This window comes from Lissotriton vulgaris, chromosome 5, assembly GCF_964263255.1.
Source record: "Lissotriton vulgaris chromosome 5, aLisVul1.2, whole genome shotgun sequence".
In the NCBI taxonomy this organism is placed as follows: Eukaryota; Metazoa; Chordata; class Amphibia; order Caudata; family Salamandridae; genus Lissotriton; species Lissotriton vulgaris.
Window position 1 is genome coordinate 1,395,215,331 of NC_141693.1, and position 24,091 is coordinate 1,395,239,421.

At 47.7% G+C, this 24,091-nt stretch overlaps 2 protein-coding genes across 2 annotated transcripts in view; one reads left to right on the forward strand and one right to left on the reverse strand.

Annotated features, from left to right (window-relative positions):
• The window catches only part of LOC147712648 (rho-related GTP-binding protein RhoA-D), a 158,171-nt gene that overhangs the window by 54,517 nt on the left and 79,563 nt on the right, over positions 1-24,091 (forward strand). The gene's annotated exons all lie outside the window — the stretch shown is intronic.
• Positions 3,766-7,665, reverse strand: LOC147712649 (lamina-associated polypeptide 2, isoforms alpha/zeta-like). Its single transcript, XM_086920364.1, has one exon. The coding sequence runs from the start codon at positions 7,621-7,623 to the stop codon at positions 6,478-6,480; it is 1,146 nt and encodes a 381-aa protein (XP_086776490.1). The 5' UTR covers positions 7,624-7,665; the 3' UTR covers positions 3,766-6,477.

Genomic DNA, 24,091 nt, shown 5'->3' on the forward strand with positions numbered 1-24,091 from the left:
GTGCAACCCGGACAAGACTGAGATCCTGCTGTTTGGGAATGATGACCTACACAGATGGTCTTCAACCTGGCAAGTCGAATGACTGCTCCCCCTCCCCACCTACGTACAGTCGAAGTTTGTGAGGAGGAAACAATCAAACTATATACGGTTTAGATTTGTACTTGTTTTGTGTATCTTTTGAAGTCTGAATAAATTCCCAGAGACGGAGTTGGATTTGAATCCACTCTAAAGTAAAGGGGCACGGCCAGAGCCGGACTGGGAACCAAAACCGGCCCTGGAAAAGTGCTTGGCCGCGCCCTCCCCCCACCCCCTAGCCCCCTCCCCTCCCCGCTGGGAGGGAGGGTTGGAGGTGCCGCCAAGCGCTTTGCTAGGGCCGGTTTTGCAGCAATGCCGCAAAAACGGCCCTGTAACAAAATCGGCCCCCAGTGGCTCAAAACCGGGCCCCCACTTTTGCGGCGCACCGGGGGATTGCCCGGTGCCGCTATGGTCAGTGCAGGCCTGGGCACGGCCACTGGAATTTTGTGGCAGGGTAGGCTAAATTGTGCAGCAAGAAAAGACAAATTATGCGGAGTGAGCTGCACATTTTGTGATCGTATCCCCTCATTATTTTGCCATTTTCACACAACTCAATGTCTGGGCATATGTTTCACCTCTAGTAGCAGTTTAACACCCAAATATAGCAATAAGCAACAGAAAGCTGAGCAGTCTACCTTTGCGAAGAGCCTTCCACTGTACTGCAGCACATTTTGCTGTGTTTTTAGTATCTTTTGATCCATTAGAGCTTGAAACAGGGTTTTTTGTTAAAAATGTGCAGACTGTGAAGGAAATTATGCATAATGTAGCACATCCATAATTATGTGGAAAATTCCACTTCCTCAAAACCGGATAATTCTAGTGGCCTTGCACTTAAGGCTTTGCTTAGGCTTAAATTCATATTTGCTCGTGTTCTTTTGTTTAATTACCAAGTTTTGTCTTTATTTGTTTTGTTCTGTTACCTTTATTGCCCCTCTGCTGGAAGAGGGTTTTGTGATGATCTTACTTGAGTCATCCTCAGCCCACCCTCTCCTTAGGTCTTCTCTCATGACCCTTTGTTCTACATACCTATGCTGGGATTTGTTGGCTTTTCTTTTACTTTATTTTCTAAAGTTCTGTACGATTTTGATCCGGTCTCAACCCTTACTTTCCTCCCCACCATACCAAGTTATGTCCTCTTTTTACAGTGAAGACCGTTGCTAGTGTGTATCTTCGTCTGCCTCTAAGCATACCAGTTGCCGGTCTCCACTGTACTTCTGCCACTGTGACCTCCAGAAGCTCCATCTGAAGCCTCGTTCATTGTTTGTGCAGCGGCAACACAACTGCCTTTTGTTGCTGCTCCCTCCCACCAGGGCTTGAGTCTGGGTACCACGTGGGTGGACGGCGTCCCCCCCACTTATTTTACCAGGAGCTGGATTACTGGAGCAAATGGAGCCACACATTCACTCTTTGGCCTCTCTGGGGTGAGATCGGAGCTCATTCAGAACACTGCTCACGTGCTGGCTTCTCTGATGAAATCGCATCTAAGTGTGGGCGAGGGGAGGCAATGAGTCTAAAAGTGCAAGCCACCTTTTGTGACTTCACTTCCTGTTGTGATGTCAGCGTCCCCCACTTGCTTTTAAAAAAAAAAAAAAAGATTTTTAGGATTCGTGCCCTGCCTCCCACAATGCACATCAGCATCCCCCTGTCCTCTGTGCAGTACTTCCAACACTGGGAGGGAATATTGTGTTCACTTAGACAAGAAACCTCCAGAAGGTCTCCACGGCAATGGTCTTCCAGAGCGGCCCCCCGTTCACAGCGCTCCCGCAGACCGCTCGTTCCACATGTATTGCAGCTCTACTGTCAGTGCGCCCAGTGTCGTCCTAACGTATAGGCACGCAGGGCAGTTGTCCTGGGTCCCCACACCCGTTGGGACCCCTTCTAATCTATGAACTAAGCAGTATTTAACCTGGGGCGGCTCCTCCACAGTGTGGTTGTGTGGTCAGGGCCCAGGGCTCTGCTTTGCCCGGGGGCCTATAATGCTGTTAAGACTGCCCGAGTCCGCCAGTAATGCTGTGTGGAGGGTTTCCACCCATGACTCAAGAAACCAGTTGAGCCTGCAGCTTTGCAAACAATCACCAACAATCCAACTTTCAGCCTGCTTTTTTGCCAGTATCAAGAAACTGTGTCAAACATGACTCAGAGGGCCAAATTGTGGCCCCTCTCAAAGATGCTGAACAATCACAGACGTATCTAGTCTCTTCCAGGCTCATTAACAGTAGTATAACCTGCTGTGAGCTATTACTAATGGGTGGATACTGTCAGAAATCCTCGAACATCAAGCAATTTTGCTCACTCAAAATATCTGTTTGAGCTTCATGGAGTAGGTACTGGGTGCGGACACATTGAGTTATTAAATTTACTGACCATGGGTCCAACAGTCCATTAGTTTAAAATGTTCCATGTTGTCTGCCCTGCCCAGCTGGGCTTGTGCAGGAGGGACTGGGAGACTGTGTGTCCGGAGTTGATTCGGACGGGTGGAGCAGTCCCTCACCGCCCAAATGGGCTAGCAGGCAAGGTAGCAGGGCTCGAGTCTGGGTACCACACGGGTGGACGGCGTCCCCAATTTATTTTACCTGGAGCTCGATTACTGGAGCAAATGGAGCCACACCTTCACTCTTGGCCTCTCTGGGGCGAGATCGGAGCCCATGCACAATGCTGCTCACGTGCTGGCTTCTCTGATGCAATCGCATCTAAGGGGTGAGCGAGGGGAGGCAATGAGTCTGATGGTGCAAGCCACCTTTCGTGACGTCACTTCTGGTCGTGACGTCCGCGTCCCCCCCACTTCGTTTTTTTTAGGACTTGTGCCCTGCAAGGTAGCATGTCGAAAATTAACCTTGGTAGGGAAACGCGGCCTTGTGGAGGTTTTATCCCTGCAGGAGATTAACGTGAGGGCAATCATAAATTGTCGCAAACTCTCTTCGGGGCCTACGATAAAGCAGTCCATTGGAACATTCACGCAGCGCTTCGTTTCTGTTTGGCACGGTCTTTACAGTGATGTACAGTGCATTGCAAGTAACAGCAATGCGTTTCTATAGTGCTCACTGCCTCGGCCTTGCACATTCCCGCGCTGTAAATAATGACCGGTTACTCACCGGTAATATTCATTACTCCGAGTCGTAGCCCTCCCCGTCCCAGTCCTAACTACATGAGCATAGCTCCTCCCACCAGAAACTCCCAAGCAACTTGAAACCCATCCCTTCCCTCCAGGCCACACTCATACCCTGAGGCATATAACCCTGTGACCTGCCAATCAACAACCTGTACCCAACAAGCACAAGAAGCCGAAACAGGGAGGGAGGGATGGGAACCTGGACTGGGACGGGGAGGGCTACGACTCGGAGTAATGAATATTACCGGTGAGTAACCGGTCATTACCTCCTCGTCAGCCCTCCCCGTCCCAGTCCTAACTACATGAGCAGATACCAAAGCAATAATCGGCTTCACTCAGTAGCAAAAAACAGACTTTATTAAAGCACAGAAAGTCACACCACCGGAGTAGAACGCAACACAGCATCCCCAAACCCAGCAGAATCAGTCCCCCCAACCACCAAACGATAATGGGACATAAAGGTGTGCGGAGAACTCCAGGTAGCAGCCCTGCAGATTTCAGCCATGGAAGCCCCCTGAAAACAAGCCCAGGAAGCCGCCACCCCCCGAGTCGACCTACCCTGAACAGACCCTGGAGCCAACACACCACAGGCCTCATACGCAGCACCCACAGCCCATCGTAGCCAACGACTGAGGGTAGCCCCAGAAGGCTTAAGACCCTGACCAGCCAGGCCAAAGGTCACAAAAAGGGATTCCACCTTACGAAACGGCCCAGTACGCAACAAATAGATCTCAAGAGCCCTCCGAACATCCAAACAGTGCAGCCGCACCTCAACCTCTGAAAGAGGATCAGGACATAAAACAGGCAAAACCAGATCCGCAGAGCAGTGAAAAGAGGAAGGGACCTTGGGAACAAAGGAAGGATCAGGCCGCAGTACCACCCGATCAGGAAAGAAACGTAAAAAAAGGGGCCGAACGAAGCAAGGAGCCCAACTCCCCAATCCGCCTAGCCGACGTAATAGCCACCAGGAACAGCACCTTGATTGTCAGAAACCTCAAAGACACCTCCAGTAGAGGCTCAAAGGGAGCCCCCTGCAAAGCCCCTAAAACCAGAGGCAGATCCCAACTAGGAGCAAAGGACCGAATGACAGGCTTCTGAAGGAAGCAACTCCGCAACAAACGGGACACCAGGGGAACCACCGGGTCACAGACCGAACCCCGAAAGGCCCGAACAGCAGCCCACTGAGCCCTCGGGGATGACACAGCCAGACCCAAGTCAAAGCCGTCCTTCAAAAAGTCCAAGACCAGTACCGGATCCACCTCCAATGCAGACCACCCACGCGCCGTACACCAAGACTGAAAAGAAACCCAATGCCGGGCATAGGATTTGAGAGTCGAAGGGCGCCTGGACCTCTGAATAATTTCCGCCACAGAAGGAGAACACCCCAACGCCACAAGGTTCATCCTCTCAACAGCCAACCCGCCAGTCTCAGGCGGACCAGACACTCCAGAGACAGAGGGGGAAATGACAAGGGACAAGGGACCACCGGCAACCTCCAGCAAGGCCCCACTGCCAACTTCAACAACAGAGGGAACCAAGGCCGCCTGGACCAATCCGGAGCCACCAGGATCACCGAAGCCCGATCCAATTTGACCTTCAGCAGAACACGCGGCAGCAGGGCAATAGGGGGAAAGGCATACATCAGGCCCCCCTCCCACCGGAAGGACAGGGCATCCACCCTCCAAACCTCGGCAGAGCGAACCAGAGAACAAAACGTCTCCCTCAAGGCGTTCCCCGGGGCCGCAAACAGGTCCACCTCCGGGACCCCGAACCGGGCCATCAGGCAACGAAAGACTTCCTGAGACAGGCACATGTCCGACAGGGAGGGAAACACCCTGCTCAGGCGATCCGCCTCCGAGTTCAAAATCCCAGGCAGATGCAAAGCCCTCAGAGACAACAAGTGAGACTCCGCCCACAGGCCTATCCTCTGAGCCAACAAATTGAGGGAAGCCACCCTCGCGCTCCCCTGGCGGTTGATATAACACACCACCACCCTGTTGTCCGACCGCACCATCACATCCCTCTGGAGGACCCAAGGCAGAAAATGAGACAACGCCAATTGAACCGCCTTCAATTCCCGCCAATTTGAGGACATCTCCGCCTCCGGCACAGACCAAAGACCCTGCACAGACTCCTGACCCAAGACCGCACCCCAACCCAGTTCGCTGGCGTCGGTCGTCAGGACCAACCTCACTTGGGACACAAAGGGCGAGCCCTGTAAGAGGTTCCGATCCACCAGCCACCAGGACAACTCCCGGGCGATGGACACACTCCCCGGAACCAACAGCTCGTAATTCAGAGAGGCCGGATCCCAATGCTCCAGAAGATGATTCACAAGGGGGTATAAGTGTAAGCGGGCCCAAGGAACAATCATCACAGTTGCTGACATCAGCCCCTGAACACGCAACCACTGGCGAGCCGTGGAAGACCGAGCCCCCAACACCTTCTTCAGTTCGTGCACAAGAGTCAGTCTGCGGGGTTCCGACAGGAAGACCTTCCCCAACCTGGTGTTGAACACCCCCCCAATGAACAACAGTTCCTGAGTGGGGTGAAGATGGGATTTTTCCAAGTTCAGAATCCACCCGAACCGTTGAAGGAGACTGCAAACCTCCCGGGAATGTGACTGAGCCTGAAGGAAAGAAGAGGAAGAAATCAGCCAATCGTCCAAGTAAGGGAAAACCTGTATACCCTTAGCATGCAACAAACCCACCAAGGGCGCCAACACTTTAGTAAACACCCTCGGAGAGGCAGACAGGCCAAAGGGCAATACCTGGAACTGGTAGTGATCCACCCCTACACAGAAACGCAGGAACCTCTGGGAATCTGCGTGCACTGGCACATGAAAATAGGCGTCCCGTAGATCGAGAGAAGCCAGGAAATCTCCCACCGACAGGAAGGGAAGAATCAACTGCAGAGTCACCATTTTGAAGGACCGATGAGGGATACACAAGTTCACCGCCTTCAGATCCAGGACCGGACGGAAGTCCCCATTTGGCTTTTGGATCAAAAACAGGATTGAGTAAACCCCCCGACCCTGTTGTCTCACAGGCACCCTCACCACAGCACCCTTTGACACCAAGTCCCGAACTCCGTCCAATAGAGCACGACATCTTGCCAGAGACCTGGGAACAGGGGTAGCTTTGAACACATCCACCGGAGGAGTCCCAAATTCTATTCTGTAGCCCAGCCGTACCACCTGTAGAACCCACAGATCCCGAACGAACTCCTCCCAGACAGGTAAAAAAGAGGTGAGGCGACCCCCAACCGGCACCTCCAAGGAATCCAGCACATAGTCACGACTTGAAGGGACCTGCAGAAGAGGAAGCACCTTGTTGACCCCGGGACTTGTGGAAGGAAGGGACACCCCGGCCACGTCCCCTACCACGAAAGGGCTGAGCAGCCATCTTAGATTGAAACGCCTGCCCAAAAGCCCGCTTATAACCCGCAAACTTCCCTTTCTGAGAAGAGCGGACCGGAGCCAACAATTTCTTGTCCTCAGCTGTCTTTTTAATCAAAGCTTCCAACGGCTCCCCAAACAGCTTAGAGCCTGTGAAGGGAATCTTCATCACGGCCGCCTTCTGAGCAGCTTCCGCCTTCCAAGACTTAAGCCACAACTGCCTCCTAGCAGCAACCGAGGCCCCAGCAGCCGCCGCCGCAGCACTAAGGGAGTCGAAGGACAAGTCAGCCATGAAACGCAACTGCTGTTCCAACATGGACAAAGACTCAGAGGGATCCTCTTCCTGCATGAGCTGCGCAGAAATACCCTGACAGTCCTTAAGAAGCGACTGAACAAGATAGCTGGTGTAAGCAGCAGACCGAACAGCCAGATTGGAGGCTGCAAAGGACCGCTTCAAGGCCCCCTCGACACGCTTGTCCCCAGGATCAGAAGGCACCGCATCTTCAGACACCACCAGGCTCTGAGACGCCATACCAGCCAGCAGAGAATCCACTTTCACCACAGCCGGAAACTCCTCCGCGAAGCCCTGCAAGGGATACCTCTTAGCCAGAAACCGGGGAAAGGCATGCCTGTCAACATCCTTCCACTCCCCCTCCAGCACCTTCCTCACAGACGTATGAATGGGGAGGCTTTCCGGATCTTTCTTCAGGTAATTGGCGAAGAAGTCTTCAGACTCTCCACCCTCCACAGGATCAGGGAATCCCAGATTGTCTCGAACATGCTGCATAACACAGCGAAGGTCAGCCCCTTGGACAAAACGACCCTTCACTTCCTCATCAGAGTCAACGTCCGGATCTACCTCAGCCGAGGCATCCAATTTCTGTCTCTTAGGCCCCTTGGGATCATGAGCCACAAAGGCCGCCGCCACAGCAGCCTCAATCATTTTTTGAATATTCGCCATGGAAGGAGCAGTGGAAGAACCAGCGACCACCTCCCCATCCTCACAGCCGAGTTCACGCACGTCTGCACCTCTACCCTCCATGTTGTAAACAGGAGAACAGAAATCCAGACCCCAAGATATACCCAGACCAATCAAAGCAAAAATCCCCAAGGGCCAACCAGGGAAAGCCACCTAGACCTGGAGCCAATCCCTACACAGGACCGAAGGCCGGCCTTCAAACCGCCCTATCAGAGAAGACTACCAAACTACAAAAGGAAAAGACTGAACAGGGCCCAACTGTAAGGATACAAAGAAACCCAGAAGACCCCTGTCCCAGGAACCAGTGAACCCAGAGGTAAGAACTCCCCAACTCCCCAGCAGAACTCCACAGCAGGGCAGCAAGAGGCCAAGACACAAAATCAAGCCCCATGCAAATCCCTCCAGTAAAAAACGGCAATAAAGCAAAATTGGACCGCCAGTAGAGGGAGCTCCAACAACAGAAACGCTGGGAAGAGAACACTAACCCAGGAAACAAACATCAAAGTCGGACTGAACCTAAATATCGGGCCCCCACGGACCAAACAAAGGCAGCCCCCCCCCCTCCCCGCAACCCCAGACTCCACCAAGGATTGCAGGAAGCATAAAGAAAAAGGGGAAAAACACGGGCTCGAAGAAACGAGCCCCGAGAGTTACAGACAGAGAAGCCAATCCGGCACGCCCTCGGCGCGCTGAAAAAGCCAGCCACACACCCCCCCTCCCTCCCCGGGTGTACCGGCTAGAGCAGGGAACGAACCCGGAAGAGGGGAGGCTGCAGCAGGGAGTCACCACCCCACAGCAGGCAGTCCGGACCCCCAACCCCACGGTCCCGCTACAGCAGGGACTCAAAGCAAATGCCTACAAGTAAAATAAAAACAGGCACAATAGGGGTAAAAACGGGCGCTTAGCATCCCGTTCCACACTTACCAGATAGGAGGCCAATTCCAGTGCCCCCCTCGACGAAGACTGCTCGGAAGTGATTCCGCAGAAAAAACAAACAGGTTGTTGATTGGCAGGTCACAGGGTTATATGCCTCAGGGTATGGGTGTGGCCTGGAGGGAAGGGATGGGTTTCAAGTTGCTTGAGAGTTTCTGGTGGGAGGAGCTATGCTCATGTAGTTAGGACTGGGACGGGGAGGGCTGACGAGGAGGTAATAGACAAGATGGCTCGGTGAGTTAGTAGCTATTAAAGAGCCCGGGGCCATTCCCTTCGTGCCCTGAGTTTCACAGAAGGGCCAAGTAAGTGTGCGCCCTGATCCGACTAGAGCCCACGTGGGCCCATCCCAAGAAGGTGTGACGTCGGCTGCCGTCATGCCTGTCCTCACACAGCTCCTGCGCTCCGCGTGACCTGCTACACGAGGGAGGTTCCATCTGAGATCTAATTGGAGCTCGAACAAATTTTGTCACAACAGCAAACAGAAGTGAGTCATTGCGACTTTGTTTGGATTCTTTCGCTGTTGCTGGGGAATTGTCTTTGATGCGGTGAAATGTTGCTGTGGCAGCACTGCAGCCTGCTTTACAGTGGCAGTGCCTGTGAAATTAAGTTAGAGCCACGCACACCCCTAGAAAACCTAATTAGTGGGAGTACCCTCCCTATTTAAACAAATACCCTGTTCTTACAAGAGGGGCAGGGCTGACTTTGCACCTGAGGCCACACCGCTGGCCCAGGCTCTGCTCTCACAACCTTACGGAATCTCATTGTGGGTGCAACTGCTGATGAGGGATGCACTTTAGCACAGAAGGCTGGATTTCTCTGTGCTCAACGCCCTATTGTGCAAGCGCAAACACGTGACCGTTGTCACTTAGTGGGTCCAGGCATAGTGCACCCATGTCTGTTCAAGGGCACAGTGCAGGTCTGCCACCCACCACCTGAAGGCACAGTGCACACTTGTCACCCAACATTAAGGGCAAAGTGCACCCTGGTCACTTAGCGTGCCAAGGGCACAGTGCAAACTTGTCACCCACCCCCTGAAGGCACAATGCACCCTTGTCACTTAGCAAGTCTAAGGCCCTGTGCAATCTTGTCACTCGCCAACCAAAGGGCTCAGTACACCCCTGACACTCAGCATTTCACCCACAGACTACCCTCGTGCCCCTTAGAATGTCTAGCACACTGGTTACTCAGGAGGTGGTCCATTTTTATTTGTATTTCTCTTTTTAGCCAGGGAAAAAAGCAGGCTGCCCCTTTAAATGGCAAGACAAAGGCCAGAGGCAAAACCATATCCTCGCCCATCTTCTCCAATGTCTACGTACTTGTAGCGTTTGACTTTAGTTTAACACACTATTGTTTTAACTTAGTTGAGTCTGAGAAGGGAAGTGAAGATGTAGAATTGGAAAGAAATGTACTATAGCCACATGTGGCAACTTAAAAAAAATCAAAATCACCATATGAGGAGTGGGTGGAACCCAGAGATGGCGCAAGCTGAAGGGCAGGCTGATTCAGTCCACGCTGCTAGGGCCCGAGACAGTTGGTTTCTTACTGGTAGTAGATTGCTGGACTACAGTGCACTCTGTCCGTCTTCGAGAAAGAAGAAAGGCTCCATCCAGGTTGTTTTTTTAGGCGGGGAGTTACTACTCCTGCCTTCCAGTCAGGGGGACCTTTGAAAGAGGATGGGATCAGATTGATGTGTCTCAGTGGTGGTCCGGGCCTTGAGAGGAAGAGTGGAGGAGGCTTAACGCGCAAATGGCATCCGGGAACCCCAATTTAATTAAACTTAGCATGACGCCAACTTCTTGCAGACCAGTAGTAGTAGCAAAAATCGACCAAGAATTTGAACAAGAAAAAGTATGACCTGAGTGGGAGCTGTTTGGAGGAGTGGATGTGTGTCCTTCATTTCCGAGTAGACTTTATGATTTTTGAACACCAGCACAGCATAACAGTAAGCCAAATATGGGGAAAAAACTAGCTAATTGGTGAGTGGTAGCAGTGTTTTTTTTTATTAGAGTAGCGATCACCTGCTGTCCTGGACAAGCACTGGCAGCCATCTTATCCCTTCTTTCTCATCCACAACCGGATTTATTTCCTCCACCAAAACACTGCCCAGTCATGGTGGTGGCTGCCCATCTAGAGTAAACCCGGCTGTTGATTTAGCCTGATATAAACCTAAATAGTTAGAACATTTGATCTGTGCCTTGGGTCACTTCGGTGTAAATTATATCTTAAGTTTTCTTCAAGATTATCAGAAATACACTTGCTTTCTACCTTTTGGCTCATGGGGTGATCATTATCCGAACTTCTCTGCTCTAAGCTTTCATTTCACAATTCCCACAAAAGATCTCTTGGCATTCCTGTAATTTGCAATTGGTCACAAAGTTGCAACTTTGTTTCTATAGAAACCTTTTTATTATAGACGCATATATTTACAAATCACTGTAGTATTAAGGAAATACGATAGGCGTACATGGCTATATCTGTCGGCTACTAAACAACAGATGGTTCCTTTGAAAAGTCCCAGATGTTTCGACCATTGCATCAACCAGGAAATGAACTGGGTAAGAAAATACTTGTTTTTCTGTTTGCAGCTGCGTTGATGTTCAATCTCAAGTTCCAAAATCGGCGGGTATAATCAAAAGATAAATAATTAATAAAGCTACATAATCCGTACGTGACGAATGGCAGGTGAGATGACAACTGCTATTGAGATGGCCTTATTTTGTCTTGGACATTAATGTCCCATCTCTAGGTGTCATGCAAATATCCAAGCTGAGATGGCCTTGAGACTGCCTACGTCTCTTAAGAATTGCTCTGAGCATGCCGTGGAGTCTGGTGAGGGTGCTGCTCGAGTGAACTAGCTGCTTCCAGATTCTGTTATTGGAGAAGCAACACTGGTTTGACTGGTTCTGGGGCTCTAGCATTGTTGCACAGAATCTAGGAGGGTGCAATAGTACTTTTCGAGAGCTCGTTTTTCCCCAAAGTGCTAACGAGTTAGTCATTAACCACCGCTTTATCTTGCGCCCTCAGACAAGGCTGTCTCATACCAACAAGATCTGATCTGTAATTAAACAGACAGAGAATTCAATTTTGATCAGTAAGTCGGGTAATCCTGCAGTATTTTTGGGTTATTAGCAGAATTTGTTTTTACTAGAAATTGATTTTTCTGGAATCTTGATAATCTGTTATTTAGTTAGAAATAAAATGGCTATGGATGCAGCCTTTTCTTAGCCGCAACATTCTTTACTTGTGCGTATGGCTATGTGGTAGTATGAAGGCAAGTGCTTTGTGGTGGCAGCATACACTCACCCAGAATGCCTTCCAACGTTGTACTGTAAACGAGTGAAATCACTTTTATAGTGCCGTGGAAGAATGTCGGCACATTTCACGTTTCACCGAACCAGCGCGCTGATAAGTCAGAAAGAATGTTCTTAATGAAAACTTGAATTTAAAGCTGCAGTGTGCAGAGAATCGTAGAGTAAACTGAAGTTTGTGTGGACCTCCCCTTGACAATGTACTCCCTCACAGAGTAAGTCCTTAAAAATCTACTGAAGACCTTATGTCAACCCCTTCATCATTTCCAGCACTGAAAGCACTGTTCCATCGATGGTGAAAGGGTTCAAGAATACGACACTCGGTCTCACCTGATTGTCCGCAAAGGGGTTAGGTAATCAGACTCAGCCATTCAGATTTAATTATTGGGGGTTGATATAAGCGACATGTTACTGGTGTCTGTAAAACAGGATCAGGATAGAGAAATGGAAATAACTAGGTAGCTGTGCGTGGTGCCCCACAGTTGACATCCCCCACCTCCGAGTCCCATCCAAGGCAGAAAAGTGGTTCCTGTGTTCTTAAGAACAAGATATATTACAAAAATATCTTTCATCCCCCCAAAACCATGTACAATTTCTGATTTACATCCGATTTTATGCCGTACAGAAAACTTCAATGCATTGTTGCAAACTACAAAAGGGAATTATTTATTCACAATCCTATCATGAGGTATCTGTATTCTTAGTCTTTTGCAACATTTTGCACAAATGTTTTTGTCAATTATACAGTGCAAAAAAAATTGCCATACCTTCTCTATTTTTGTAATATTGGGATTTGTTTAAAGCCTGGAAAATGTGTTTGAATTCAAAATTCCTGCAACTTTTCTCAAATATATGAAAACTTGCTGTAAGACGTCACCCAGCTTCCACGGAAATCTGTGGGCCTGTTAATAGCAAAGCGCAAGGATGGCTCTGTGTGTATGGCGTTACACCTCTGTTATAGCACCTTCACACTGAAAATCACCAGGTGACGTCCTGCCCGAATACATAGTCTACAAGTAGTTCTTGCTCGTAGTACAGACCCGTACCTCTGGCCGATACCCGGTACCCCAAGGCAGTACAGTGGCCCTCCACCAGACCCGGCATACGTGTAGTGCTCCCATGCTGCGGAGCATGCTTCAAATTCTTTGACTGCTCTAGCACAAAAACTTTGAAACTATGTGGCCATGGCGGTTTGTCTACAATTGAAAATAGGTTGGAGGTTTGTAATACGTAAATTCGTTATTGCATTTGTGATAATCCGTTCTATATGAACCCAATTTTGTATACTCGTCCAACAGTACAGATTCTATTTCAGTTTATTTCCTTGTCAACTAATTATAGTCTAACCAACTTCCATCTGCATCAAAATGATTATTTCTCGTTTTATATAAAGATGCCGTTCGGAGGTCTGCCCCCTCTTTTCTTGCTGTTGGTCAACTCTTTCATCTTTTGCTGTTGCGCTGTTTTCATCTGTTCCGGAGGCACCAAAGAACTAGGTCTGTTTGACAGGAGGGAGTGGTTAATTAAGGTTTTTTTTTTAATTCTTTTTTACAAATTATCTCAACCCCTCTTGCGGTTCTGCTATTCTCCACCTTTCACCTGTAAAGCCACTTTTTTTTCTCCTAAGGAGGTTGTAACATTCAGCTGGGAGTAACCCTTGTGCACAAGAGGGAGAAAGACCTCTTCATTCGCCCCACAAGTCCAACTTCTGGTCAGGCATCTTTCCTTTAAGTCAATTTTCGAGGGTTGACGAAACTGCCTTCCAGGAAACCATTATTGCAGACAGGAGAATAAGTCACAGGGTTCAAGTAATGGCACACACACTCCATGGCATCCTAGCCCAACCTGGCCTGCCCGCTTAATCAGTGCCTTTAACAGCACCTCAGTGCTGACAATGAATGCACTTCACAAATCACAGCCCAGACAAGCACTTGAATACTTCGGTTAATTCCAGACCCATAACTCATAGGATTTCCCTGTGAAAACGTGAACGCCCACAACTGTGGCTTACACCTTAATTCTAGGACGAACAAATGGCTGGTTTCTGATTCATGGTATAACTTGTGCAAAGGCTCTGAATTAACTGCATTGCCAAACCAAGGGGATGTGTTTTTTTTCTTCTATTAAAAATGATTACGTTTGAGTTATCTGCGTTGGAGATCTCATTAACACCTTGTCATCACTAGATTCTCTACTCTCTCCTCACTTCTGAATTGTGCCTTTGTAGACGTTTTCTGCAGTATGGGGTCTTTTGTGTTCATCTATTGTGTGTGACGTGCCCAAAGGGTTGGCGCGCTCTAGTCTTCGGGTTTGAAGTGTCCAATAGGGCGTGGCAGCGTGGAACCCCAGTCAGCATGCATTTTTGCTTTATTGCTTCCCTGGAATAAAGCCAGACTTGCGGGTGTGCTTCGGCCGATAAACAAATCCGCAGAAAAGACATTGTTACTTAGCAGGTTGTTTTAATTGATAGCCAGGCCACCTGCTTTCTGCTTCATCGCAATTAAAGAATTCTCAGTGGCACCGCTGTTTATGCTCACATACATGGCTGCGCGAGCAGCGGAGTGCAGGTGTGGCAGTGGGTGGCACCCTGCTGCAGGCTGCACCTTCATTGGCTGATAAATCCTGTTCTGGCAGACACAGGTAGTACAGAATCTCCTGCCTGAATGCAAATCCTTGCCAATTTCCAGTGCGTTCTCGTAAATGTAGCATTTGCCTAATCTTTTGTGTTATTATTTTCAGGGTGTGTTTTTATCTATTTTTAGGTGTCTAAGAGAATGTGCCCTTCTTAAGACAGTTCAATGGTATGGTAATAGGAACGGTTATCCAAGAAAATGTTCTAGGTCTAATGATGAAGTCAAAAAAGCAACATTTCATATAACGAGTTGCAGTTTCCTAACTTCCTGCGTCTGTCTGGCCTGAGATCATGGCGCAAATAGTGCAGTGTTAACACTGGGCTGCTTAGTTACTACTCCTCCTTGCAGTTAGCCAGTGGACTGTTGAAATCTGAGGCTTTAGTTTTTATCATTGTAAGCATGGGCTTGCAAATCTCGCCAAGTAAAGTACAGTAGCTAAAACCAAGGAATGGCTCAAAGGGTCCTGCATGACATGAGGCAACTTAATGTCTGTCGTCAAAGGCATAGATATTGGCTTTGTCAATGCTAATTTAAGGTGTCTGCAAAACAAATATTTTTTTGAATTATAAAAACAAATGCACTGCCCCATTGTGAGCACTCTTATTATTTATTGATTTATTTTAGGGGGGGGGCATGGCACCAACTTTGTTAATTGTTAGAAGTGTTTTTGCCTAGTGAGGCCATGATTCTTGGTCCACTCTGGGTCAATAGTATACCAGACCAGTGTTGCAGGCCTCTCAAGCAGTGCTTTAAATGGGCCGGTACGGAGTACCGCCACTTCCGTTTTTTTGGGTGTTTTTTTTTTTTACTGTCAGTACCGGTACTTCTCTGGAGCCAGGGAGAGTACCGGTACTCGATCGACAGCACGGCAGGCTTAGGTTGGGTTTCTCCTCCAGGGCAGAGGCCACTCTGCTTCCGAGGTGCTGGTAATTAACACGGCTGAAGCAGCCTGTTGCAGATTTGCCGGCGAAGATTCCAGCAGCACCCATTTGAATAGGCCAAACTGCAGGGGGTTGAGAGGGCTTGTGTCACGCTGTGTTAACAGGACAGGGTCTCTAGACAGACCCTGCACTGTGAATCAAGTGCGAGCGACCATTCGGGTGAAAGTGCCATTGTGACTTTTATCTAGTGTAAGGAGTTATTATTATTTTTTTTTACACAAACACACTCCTCATGTGTTTTAATATGTGCTGCAACTGGTACAGAAGTAATTATGTATGATCATATTTTGCCCAAAGCCCCGCCCCTAGCCGTGCCCACTTGCCACACTTCTATTTTAATGAGTTCCTGCACTTATTTTTACCTATTTAAAGCACTGCTCTCCACCACAAGCTTTCAGTAGCCAAGCCGGGCCTCTGTCTGTTGTGCAGAAACTGTTAGAATTGTTTAGATGACCACACAGGAGATCACGCCCGCCAAATATCAGAAGAATTTTCAGCCAGATGTGGTTACAGTTCCATGTTCCAACAAAAGGAACATGAAAATTCTGTGTTGGTGGTGGTTTCTCACCATGTTTATGTAAAGCAAATCTCAACCTCATTCCCACTTCGTATATTTTATGTGTAAACTTAGAAGCTTGTGGTAGAACGTGTGTGTGCATTTCTATCTCCATATACATCACAAACATCTACTTGTGAGAGAGGCAAACCTGCTCACCATGGTGAAATGGGTTATTGCATTTTGCAGGGCGTCCATATTTGCAGTAAACTTTTCAGGGAAACTTCTCATCCTAAGACCGTCAAACGTTTAAAAAAATGTCTAAAGGCGAGGATGAGAAGTGAGGGGAGCCAGAAAGCAGAGTGATTGCTTCAAATTAGGCATGGTGTCCGAGCGTAATAGCGGGCATCAAGCTGGAACACCAATGCCCTGAAGCCATCACTTTGCAGCTTCTGTAGACTTGGCTCCAGTTCTGGATCTAAGCCCTCATTAATCTATTCTTGATTTTGGATGCTCCATAAGTTTACTTCGGAGGGGGGTGCCTCTTCCACTGAACAGTGGATTCCTAAAGACAGCGTGGCATCTTGGCACACGGAGCGTTCTTCCTTATTCCTTCTGTATCTTCTGTTCTCTTGGCACTCACCCCATTATTTTGGAATTATCTTCCCAATCCTATAGGTGAATCTCTGAAGGACAGTCAAGGTATCTCCGCACTCTGCTCAATCTCGTGTCTAGCGACGGTAATTCGGACATTGGCTTGTGCTTCTTTCTGCCAACCAACGACCTCAAGCACACACAGGATCCTCCTGACTACTTCAGGGTCAGGGTCAGGGTAGGCTGTGCTATCTGATCTGGTTTGACTCAGACTTTCCAACTGACCCCCTTGCCACACTAGCACCATTATAGAGTCCTGGTCTTTTTTTTTTTTTTTTTCTTTTAACAGCACTTGGCATGCTGGTACCTTCCATCCTTCTTACCGTCCAGTAAGACCCAGCATGCAAAGTGTTAGCTCAAGAGTCGGAGCTAGGTAAAAGTGCAGCTGATGACTTGTGACGTGGCTGCCAGGGTGAAGACCCACAGCATCCAGGAGTATCAGCAGAAACAGTCATAGGATATTTACAGCCATCGGCAGAACGACAAATCGTGGTACTCCGACTCTAGAACGGAGGCAACTTGTGTGGCTTTTAGTGGCGATCCGGGTCCCTTCCACCGATGCTTTGTAGTCGGCTGCCTAGAAGGTTTAGAGCTTGCCATGGCCGAACCAGCTCCAGGGGTGCAGAGTGCAGTTTGTACGGTCTATCACCTGAGCTGCCTGCCTCCGCATGGTAGTGGGATTACTAACCGACCAGCCGTATACGCCTCAGACTGTTAAGCGTCACCACAATCAATCTTAATTCACAGGTTCTCCCCGGCTTTATGGTCCTATTTTGAAAGATGTTTTTATCTCTGTGGTGCTGGGACAATTTTCACAGTGGTGGGGTTGCCATCAATGTGACTGAAGTCCTAGGGATTCTGAAAAATTCAAGCATTTTCGTCAGAACAAGTGTAGCAGGTGAGCCACGCCCACGTGCGTGGTATGTGGCCGCATTTTGTAGCACACTGCACTGTCTTACATTATTACTAACGCAGGATGCGGTGCCGCACAGTCATTTACACGCATCACAGTTTCCTAATAGCCACTACATTTACACAAACACACAGTTTTACAGTTAAAAAAGCAGCAATGTGACAGAAGACAGCCTGACTTATGACCTCTGTCTTAGAACGCTCAGCAGATATTATAAGATGAAAACAAAAATGAAAGTCATCCTAATTACTCATTGACCTGAACTGCAGCATGGTTCTTTTGGGAGGGCTGCAGCACTGCTACTGCCAGCGAGCATGGGTCTGCAGTGTCCTATTTCAGCAGTCGGTGTCAGACTTTTATTAGTGCTGTGTAGCAGCTCTTCGATCTGACCACTTCAAGGACTGTTTCTGCTTGAGCGGAAGCCAAGGCATGCAGGCCAGGGCCCCCTCCCCACTTACAGCTGACCTCGTTACAAATAATGCTCGTGCTTCCCACCAAGAGCCACGGCGTGATCCCCACTGTGAGCTGGCGCGGTCCTTCCAGCGAGAAGCCCAGATGCAGTGCTTCTGGGTCTTAGTTTATGTAATTACTAGTAGGAGAGATCTCCTGTCAGTTCAGTTCAATTAACTTAATTTCGAATAAGAAATGGAATCCTAAAAGTATAAACAAATTAAAAGGAACATTACAAAAATAATTTAAAAGGACCATACAATTATATTGACATCCATAAAATATATTGTATATCCAGAATTAAATTTGCAACTCATTTAGGATATATTTACGTTAAAAGGTCACATATATATAATCGGGGATTATTATAAAGTGCATGTGCAATCCATAAGGATACCAATCTACACGCTGATCTCATAGATGTACATCAAAAGATAATCTATGATTTCCAATAGTGGTAATCAATATCGATTTCTAATAGTGAGCGCCAATCTAATGAAGCTAAGCACAGCACTACATATAGCTGGAGTTGATGGGGACAATAAATATTCATGTCCCTCTTTATAGTAGCGAGATCCAAAAGATAACAAAACAGGCCTAATAAATCGATTTCTAGGTCTCCTGTCGCCAAGGAGCAGTCTTTTGAGACAGCCACTCTTAACATCTTCAGCCGGTCCGTTCTGCACGCCATTGGTGCAGAGTCTGCCTCTGACGCCTCGAAAGTGTGGGGTGTGCCTTGCTGAGCTCTTTGGCAGCTAAAGGAGAAAGTACAACTCCCAGGATTTGGCAAGAAAATGGTGGCTGGCCTCCCCATGCAGCCTATGAGGGTAGGGTGGCCAGGCGTGCCGGGACAGTCTTTTTCACCAGCTGTCTCAGCAGACTTCAGTAAATTTAGCACATGTCCCAGCCTTCAGCGAGGGTGGACGGTAAATAGTAAAGGTTTTATGTGTTCAAAGGCAAGGTTAGTTAGCAGCTCTACACGGAAAGCAGTTGAACTCGCATGATACGGGCTGGAAAAGGTGCATGTATTGCAGTCTCTTCGTGCCACTTTGATTTAGTTTCTATGTTGATAATCGCTGTCCTGTAAGTCCTGCTGGGCTCCTCGGTTGATGTACAATTGTAGTCTTTCTATGTTTAAGAAATGTCTTGGTTTTGATATGTGGTCATCCCCTATGATGAGGGACAGAGAAAGGTAGGGTTTTAGGCAGACACACGCAATTGCCCTTCGTTTTATATTCTTTGGAAGTGTTTGCTTGTGGAGAAACAGAAGTCCAGCAGACACTGGCCCTAGTGCCATAATGTGATCTTAAAAGGGGCCAGCATCTCAAAAAACGGAAGGAAATATTTTTGTACAAGGAAGTGTGATGGGCGCCTAGAACAGTCCCCCTCCCCTGCCCACTAAGGAGAGATAAGGAGTCTAAACTCCAAATATACATTCTAGCATTTCAAAGATCCTTTGAGTCCAGCAGATGTGAAAAACAGCTGGAGACCACGCAGTGGGTGCAGTATCGCAATACTTTCCTTGCCCTTTGTTCCTAGGCGTCCCATTGAAGAGGCCGGGTCTGGTGGCTCAGTGGACTAATGCATCCACTGCCGGCGCCTGTTAGACCTTATGGTCACGGGTTCAAATCCTGGCGGGTCCACTCAGCCTTTCATCCATCTGAGGTCGATAAAATGAGTACCATTGAGTTGGGTAACAAGAAACATCTGTTATTCAGCACCAAGGTGAACGTGCGCTTTACAAATACACATGTCATGTCTCTTTTGGGAAAAACCAATATGTCCGGAACGAAATCACTCCCGATCCGGAAGCACTGTTGCACTGCCAAAAAATTCCACAATTGATTTCCATTCGATCTTTTTATTCTTGTTGTTCCAATCATTTACATTTTTCAATTCGTTTTAGCACTTGAAATCCATTATTTCTATATACATGTGATGCTGAAGGTATGCCCATCCAATCCAGGCCTTTTCCATAAAGCAGGACTTCTACAAATTTCATCCTCATTAGTGTGTCTTTCCCAATGCATTTCGGGCATTTTACTTGCCTTCTTCAGGGGTTCAATACAAATATAAGCTGGCTGTCCCTGGTTGCCTGGAGTCCGCTAGGAACCACAGTCTCATCCCTTATGCAGTCTGAGGATGTCTGTGACCCGGAAGCTGAACCGCTCCTAGTCTACACAGCTGTAGAGACATTTCCCAGAGTGCTGCTGTGGTACGGATCGAGTTTGCTACTGTCACGCCCGTCTGTACTGTGGCAGACCCTGAAGTAAAATGTAGTACTACTTCCCGTAAAAAAATAAAAGAACTTGCCCAATGCAATGTGGAACTAACCTTTTTCAAGGATGTACGTTTTTTCTCAATCCAGGTCTAGCGAACGAAGGCTAAAAAACGATTGTAATTCTGTGGCAAATGCAGTTAGTACAGTCGCACCTCTAGCTCGGCGTCAGGCCCGTTCCCCAAAGCCTGTAGCCTCCAGGGCATTAGACAACCTGTAGTAACTTAGTCCACGCTGGTTGAGATATTACAAGAGGATTTATTAAGATAAGTTACAGCATTGAAGTATAGATGTGAGCAGCCTGCAAGGTGGAGTGCAAAGCATGTAAAACATTTAACTAAGATATTACACAACCCTTGTGTGAAATGTTGTCATTTCCTTGGAACCGGAGTTGCCAGTGAATACTGCGCGCGCAGCCGGTGGCCAAGGGCCTCTTCTTCGGGCTTTGATGCTCATGGTTTTCCAAGACTTATTTTTGGCTCGTGGTAGAATGCCTCGGTCTGCTGTCAAAAATAGAGCGTGCAATAAATATGTGGTTGAAGCAGTGCTAATCTCTTTAGGAAAAGAAATAAGCCTTTAGTCATATTAAGGAAATTCGCCTAGTAACTTCAGGTAGGCATATGGTATACATCGAGTCAAGAGGGAAATCCCTGGAGTATACTTGTTCACCTATGTCCTAAGCCCTGTCATGTCAGGGAGGAGGGACCTATGGTGTACTGTATATCGAATAATTTAAAAAGGCTTCCACAAAGAAATAGAATCGTTAACAATCTGATTTTATTAAAAGCCAATGTCTAGGCAAGTAAATGAGCAGAACAAATTCATACAAATCAATACAATGCAGTTTAAAATTCAAGGAAAAACCTTGAAAAGATCATACACAGATAAAAACAAAATTACACAGACATAATAATAAAATGCACGGTCGATTCAGACATATCTATAACATGTGAACAGTTTATGAGCAAAAGACAAAAATACAAAATTACATATCATACCAAAAACCCCTTGTATCACTGGCTCACTGTGGCTCACAGATATCTCTGCCACCAGATTATCCTAGATCCAACAGCCTCAACTCCTTATATTCTTGTAAACATTAGTAATAGAGTTAGATATCCATCTAAGGTTTACTGGGCCCTGACTGGATTCTTTTTATCATAAAACAGTGCGTCGACGCGTTTCGGTGCAGTACAGTGGATTATGTGGCACCTTCCTCAGGACTTTTCTTGCCGGGGTTTCAAGAAGTGGTTAAATACACCGTATCCCCATCTAGTGTGGTATACGTTCCAGTGTAGGATCAGCTTTGCGCTACGCCTGGATTCTGCAAGCTTGTAATATAGATGTTTCCTCTCCCCTGTGATAGGAGCTCCTTCTCTTGGGGTTTCTTCTTTTCGTATTCTAAGACTTTTTCACAGTTTAGTGAGGTATCTCTGGATATTTTAGAGCATTCTTTGAACGGGCATAGGATGTTGTTGATATTCTCCAGAACTGGATATGTTCTCGATGTCACCGAAAATGCGCTTCTGCCTCGTTCCCTTCACTCGCTGAAAGTGGGGTACCCTCTCTTTTTTGAAACCATATGGTATACATCGCCATTCTTTGTTTTAGGTTTCCATAAAGCAGCAGTTGCTGTCCTCACTCATTTTAGAGCATTGAATATAAATAGTGTAGCTCATCTGCAGATGTTGTTGTGTCTTTTATGGGCCTTCACACATTCAGAGTGGAGATAGTCGCAACAGATGGTACGGTGTCAAGGCGCAGTGGCAGATTATGCAGGTAGTACGGCATCTACAGCCAAGGTACGGTGTCAGTTTGTGCAGGTAGTACAGTATCTACAGACAAGGTGCGGTGTCAGTGCAGATAGTACGGCATCTACAGGCAAGGTGCGGTGTCAGTTAGAGCCGATAGTACAGCATCTACAGGCAAGGTGCAGTGTCAGTGCAGATAGTACGGCATCTACAGGCAAGGTGCGGTGTCAGTTAGAGCAGATAGTACAGCATCTACAGGCAAGGTGCGGTGTCAGTTCGTGCAGTGAGATACCTTACCTAGCTCTAGTATACAGTCCTGCGTCAGCAGGGAGATCGCGCTGCCTGCGCACAGTCTGTTCCGGCAGCGTTCTGCTCCTCTTCCCCTTAGCTTGGATATTGAACACATGCAGGTCGACTTAGCAGCAGTTCATAAGGACTGCACCAACTGCAATTGGAGGTCGGTGGTTCAAGTGCTGCAAAGAAGGTTGAGACCTCCCGGTCCTCGCGCAGGATATGATACCCTCGTGTGAGGGTTGATGTCACTCTCTGGCAGGTCTAGATGCAGCAGGTGTGAAGGCACACTGAACCTCACTCAGCTCCAGATGAGACCATGGTCTCGCAGTCTTGATCCTTCAAAGATCTTCACTGAAGGAGACCAGGTCAGTGGACGCGGCTGTGGTCTGAAATGAGGCAGGGTCTCAACATGCCCAATAGTCTCCTTCCGGGTGCAGCAGTGCAGGTTTGTTCCTCATCCTACTGTATACTCCCTTCACCTCAAAGGGAGACTGACGGTTTTTGTTTCCAGTCTTCCTCTGCTTAGGTGAGTAGCGTGTCTTCCAATTAGAAGGTGAAGCTGGTATTAACCACATACGACCGCTTATAGTCCCTGCTCTGACAGTTGACCTCTAGCCACTGGCCCCTCGGAATCATAGTGGAACTTAAAGTTTCATAGGAAGCCAGCCATGACAGTTTCATTTTGTTTTGCCCCAGCTCCATGGCCATCGGCTACCAGGGAAACAAAGTCTGGGTTGAAGATGGGAAACCAATTAGATGCTGTTTCAGGCCTGTGGTTTTCCTGGCACAAGGGTGCAGGGATTGGGGAAAGGAAGGTTGTCCATCTCTTTACTTGGGCTGCGCATCTTTGCTGTTGCCATTGGCTGCGGTCTTTGTTTTAGTGCTGCTCTTTTCAGAACCACAGTTGACCTCTTGGAACTGGCTTGGTTCAGAGGAGAGTGACACAAAAGGGTTTTCTTGCTTCATGAAGTACCTATAATTTCATAACTGGGCATATACACTTAGCTTTATAATGGTTTCTGCAAGGAGGGTGTGAAGGAAGAGAGCTAGGGAACATGGGATACAGCTGTACATTGTATAACCTTATGGGCGACATGCACACAAGGGCACCCCAACCACCAGACGTCCTTCACTTCTTCTGTAATGAGCACTTCTCGAGTCATTAGACATTCTCCCTACTGGGATGCCAATGAAAAAGCCTGGTCACCATGTCTACAAATCTTAATCCACCAACTTTTATGGTTGTATGGTAATTGGGATAGTAGTTACCCATGTTAATAGGAGTACCACTTTGGATGTATATCCATTATCCAACAGTTCCTAGCATTTTTTTTAGTTAGCAGCATACATGTAGTGGGGACTTGTGACATCAGTGTCCTACACACAAGACTGATCAGTAATATCAGAATGAAAAAAATGAGGTGCTGCTCTTGAGATAGGATTTTTACAGCCAACATCCCCTTCTCCTCCCATTGTACTTACATTTTTAGTCTGCTTTGGGTGTATATGGGCCATTGCATTTGTCCAAAGCCCATGCCATGACAACATTGTGCACAGAAATTCTGTCTTCTACACAATTACTAATCTGTGTCTAAATCTTCTCAATTAACTTGAAAAATAGTACCTCTTTCATTGATCTTAACTGTTCGTTTTGATATATAACACATAACCTCACCAGGACACCAGAAAAAGGTAAATGCATGCACGATTGAACCACATTTTTTGCTGGGACATAACGAGTCACTGTCTCCCAGAGTCCCATGTCTAGAGTTATATTAGTATTGCAAACCCATGGTAGGTAGGGTTCTAGACGATCACAGATTTCAGAATGATCGGGCTGCTCTCCAAGCGCTTCAAAATCTCTTCCAAGTTTCTGCATG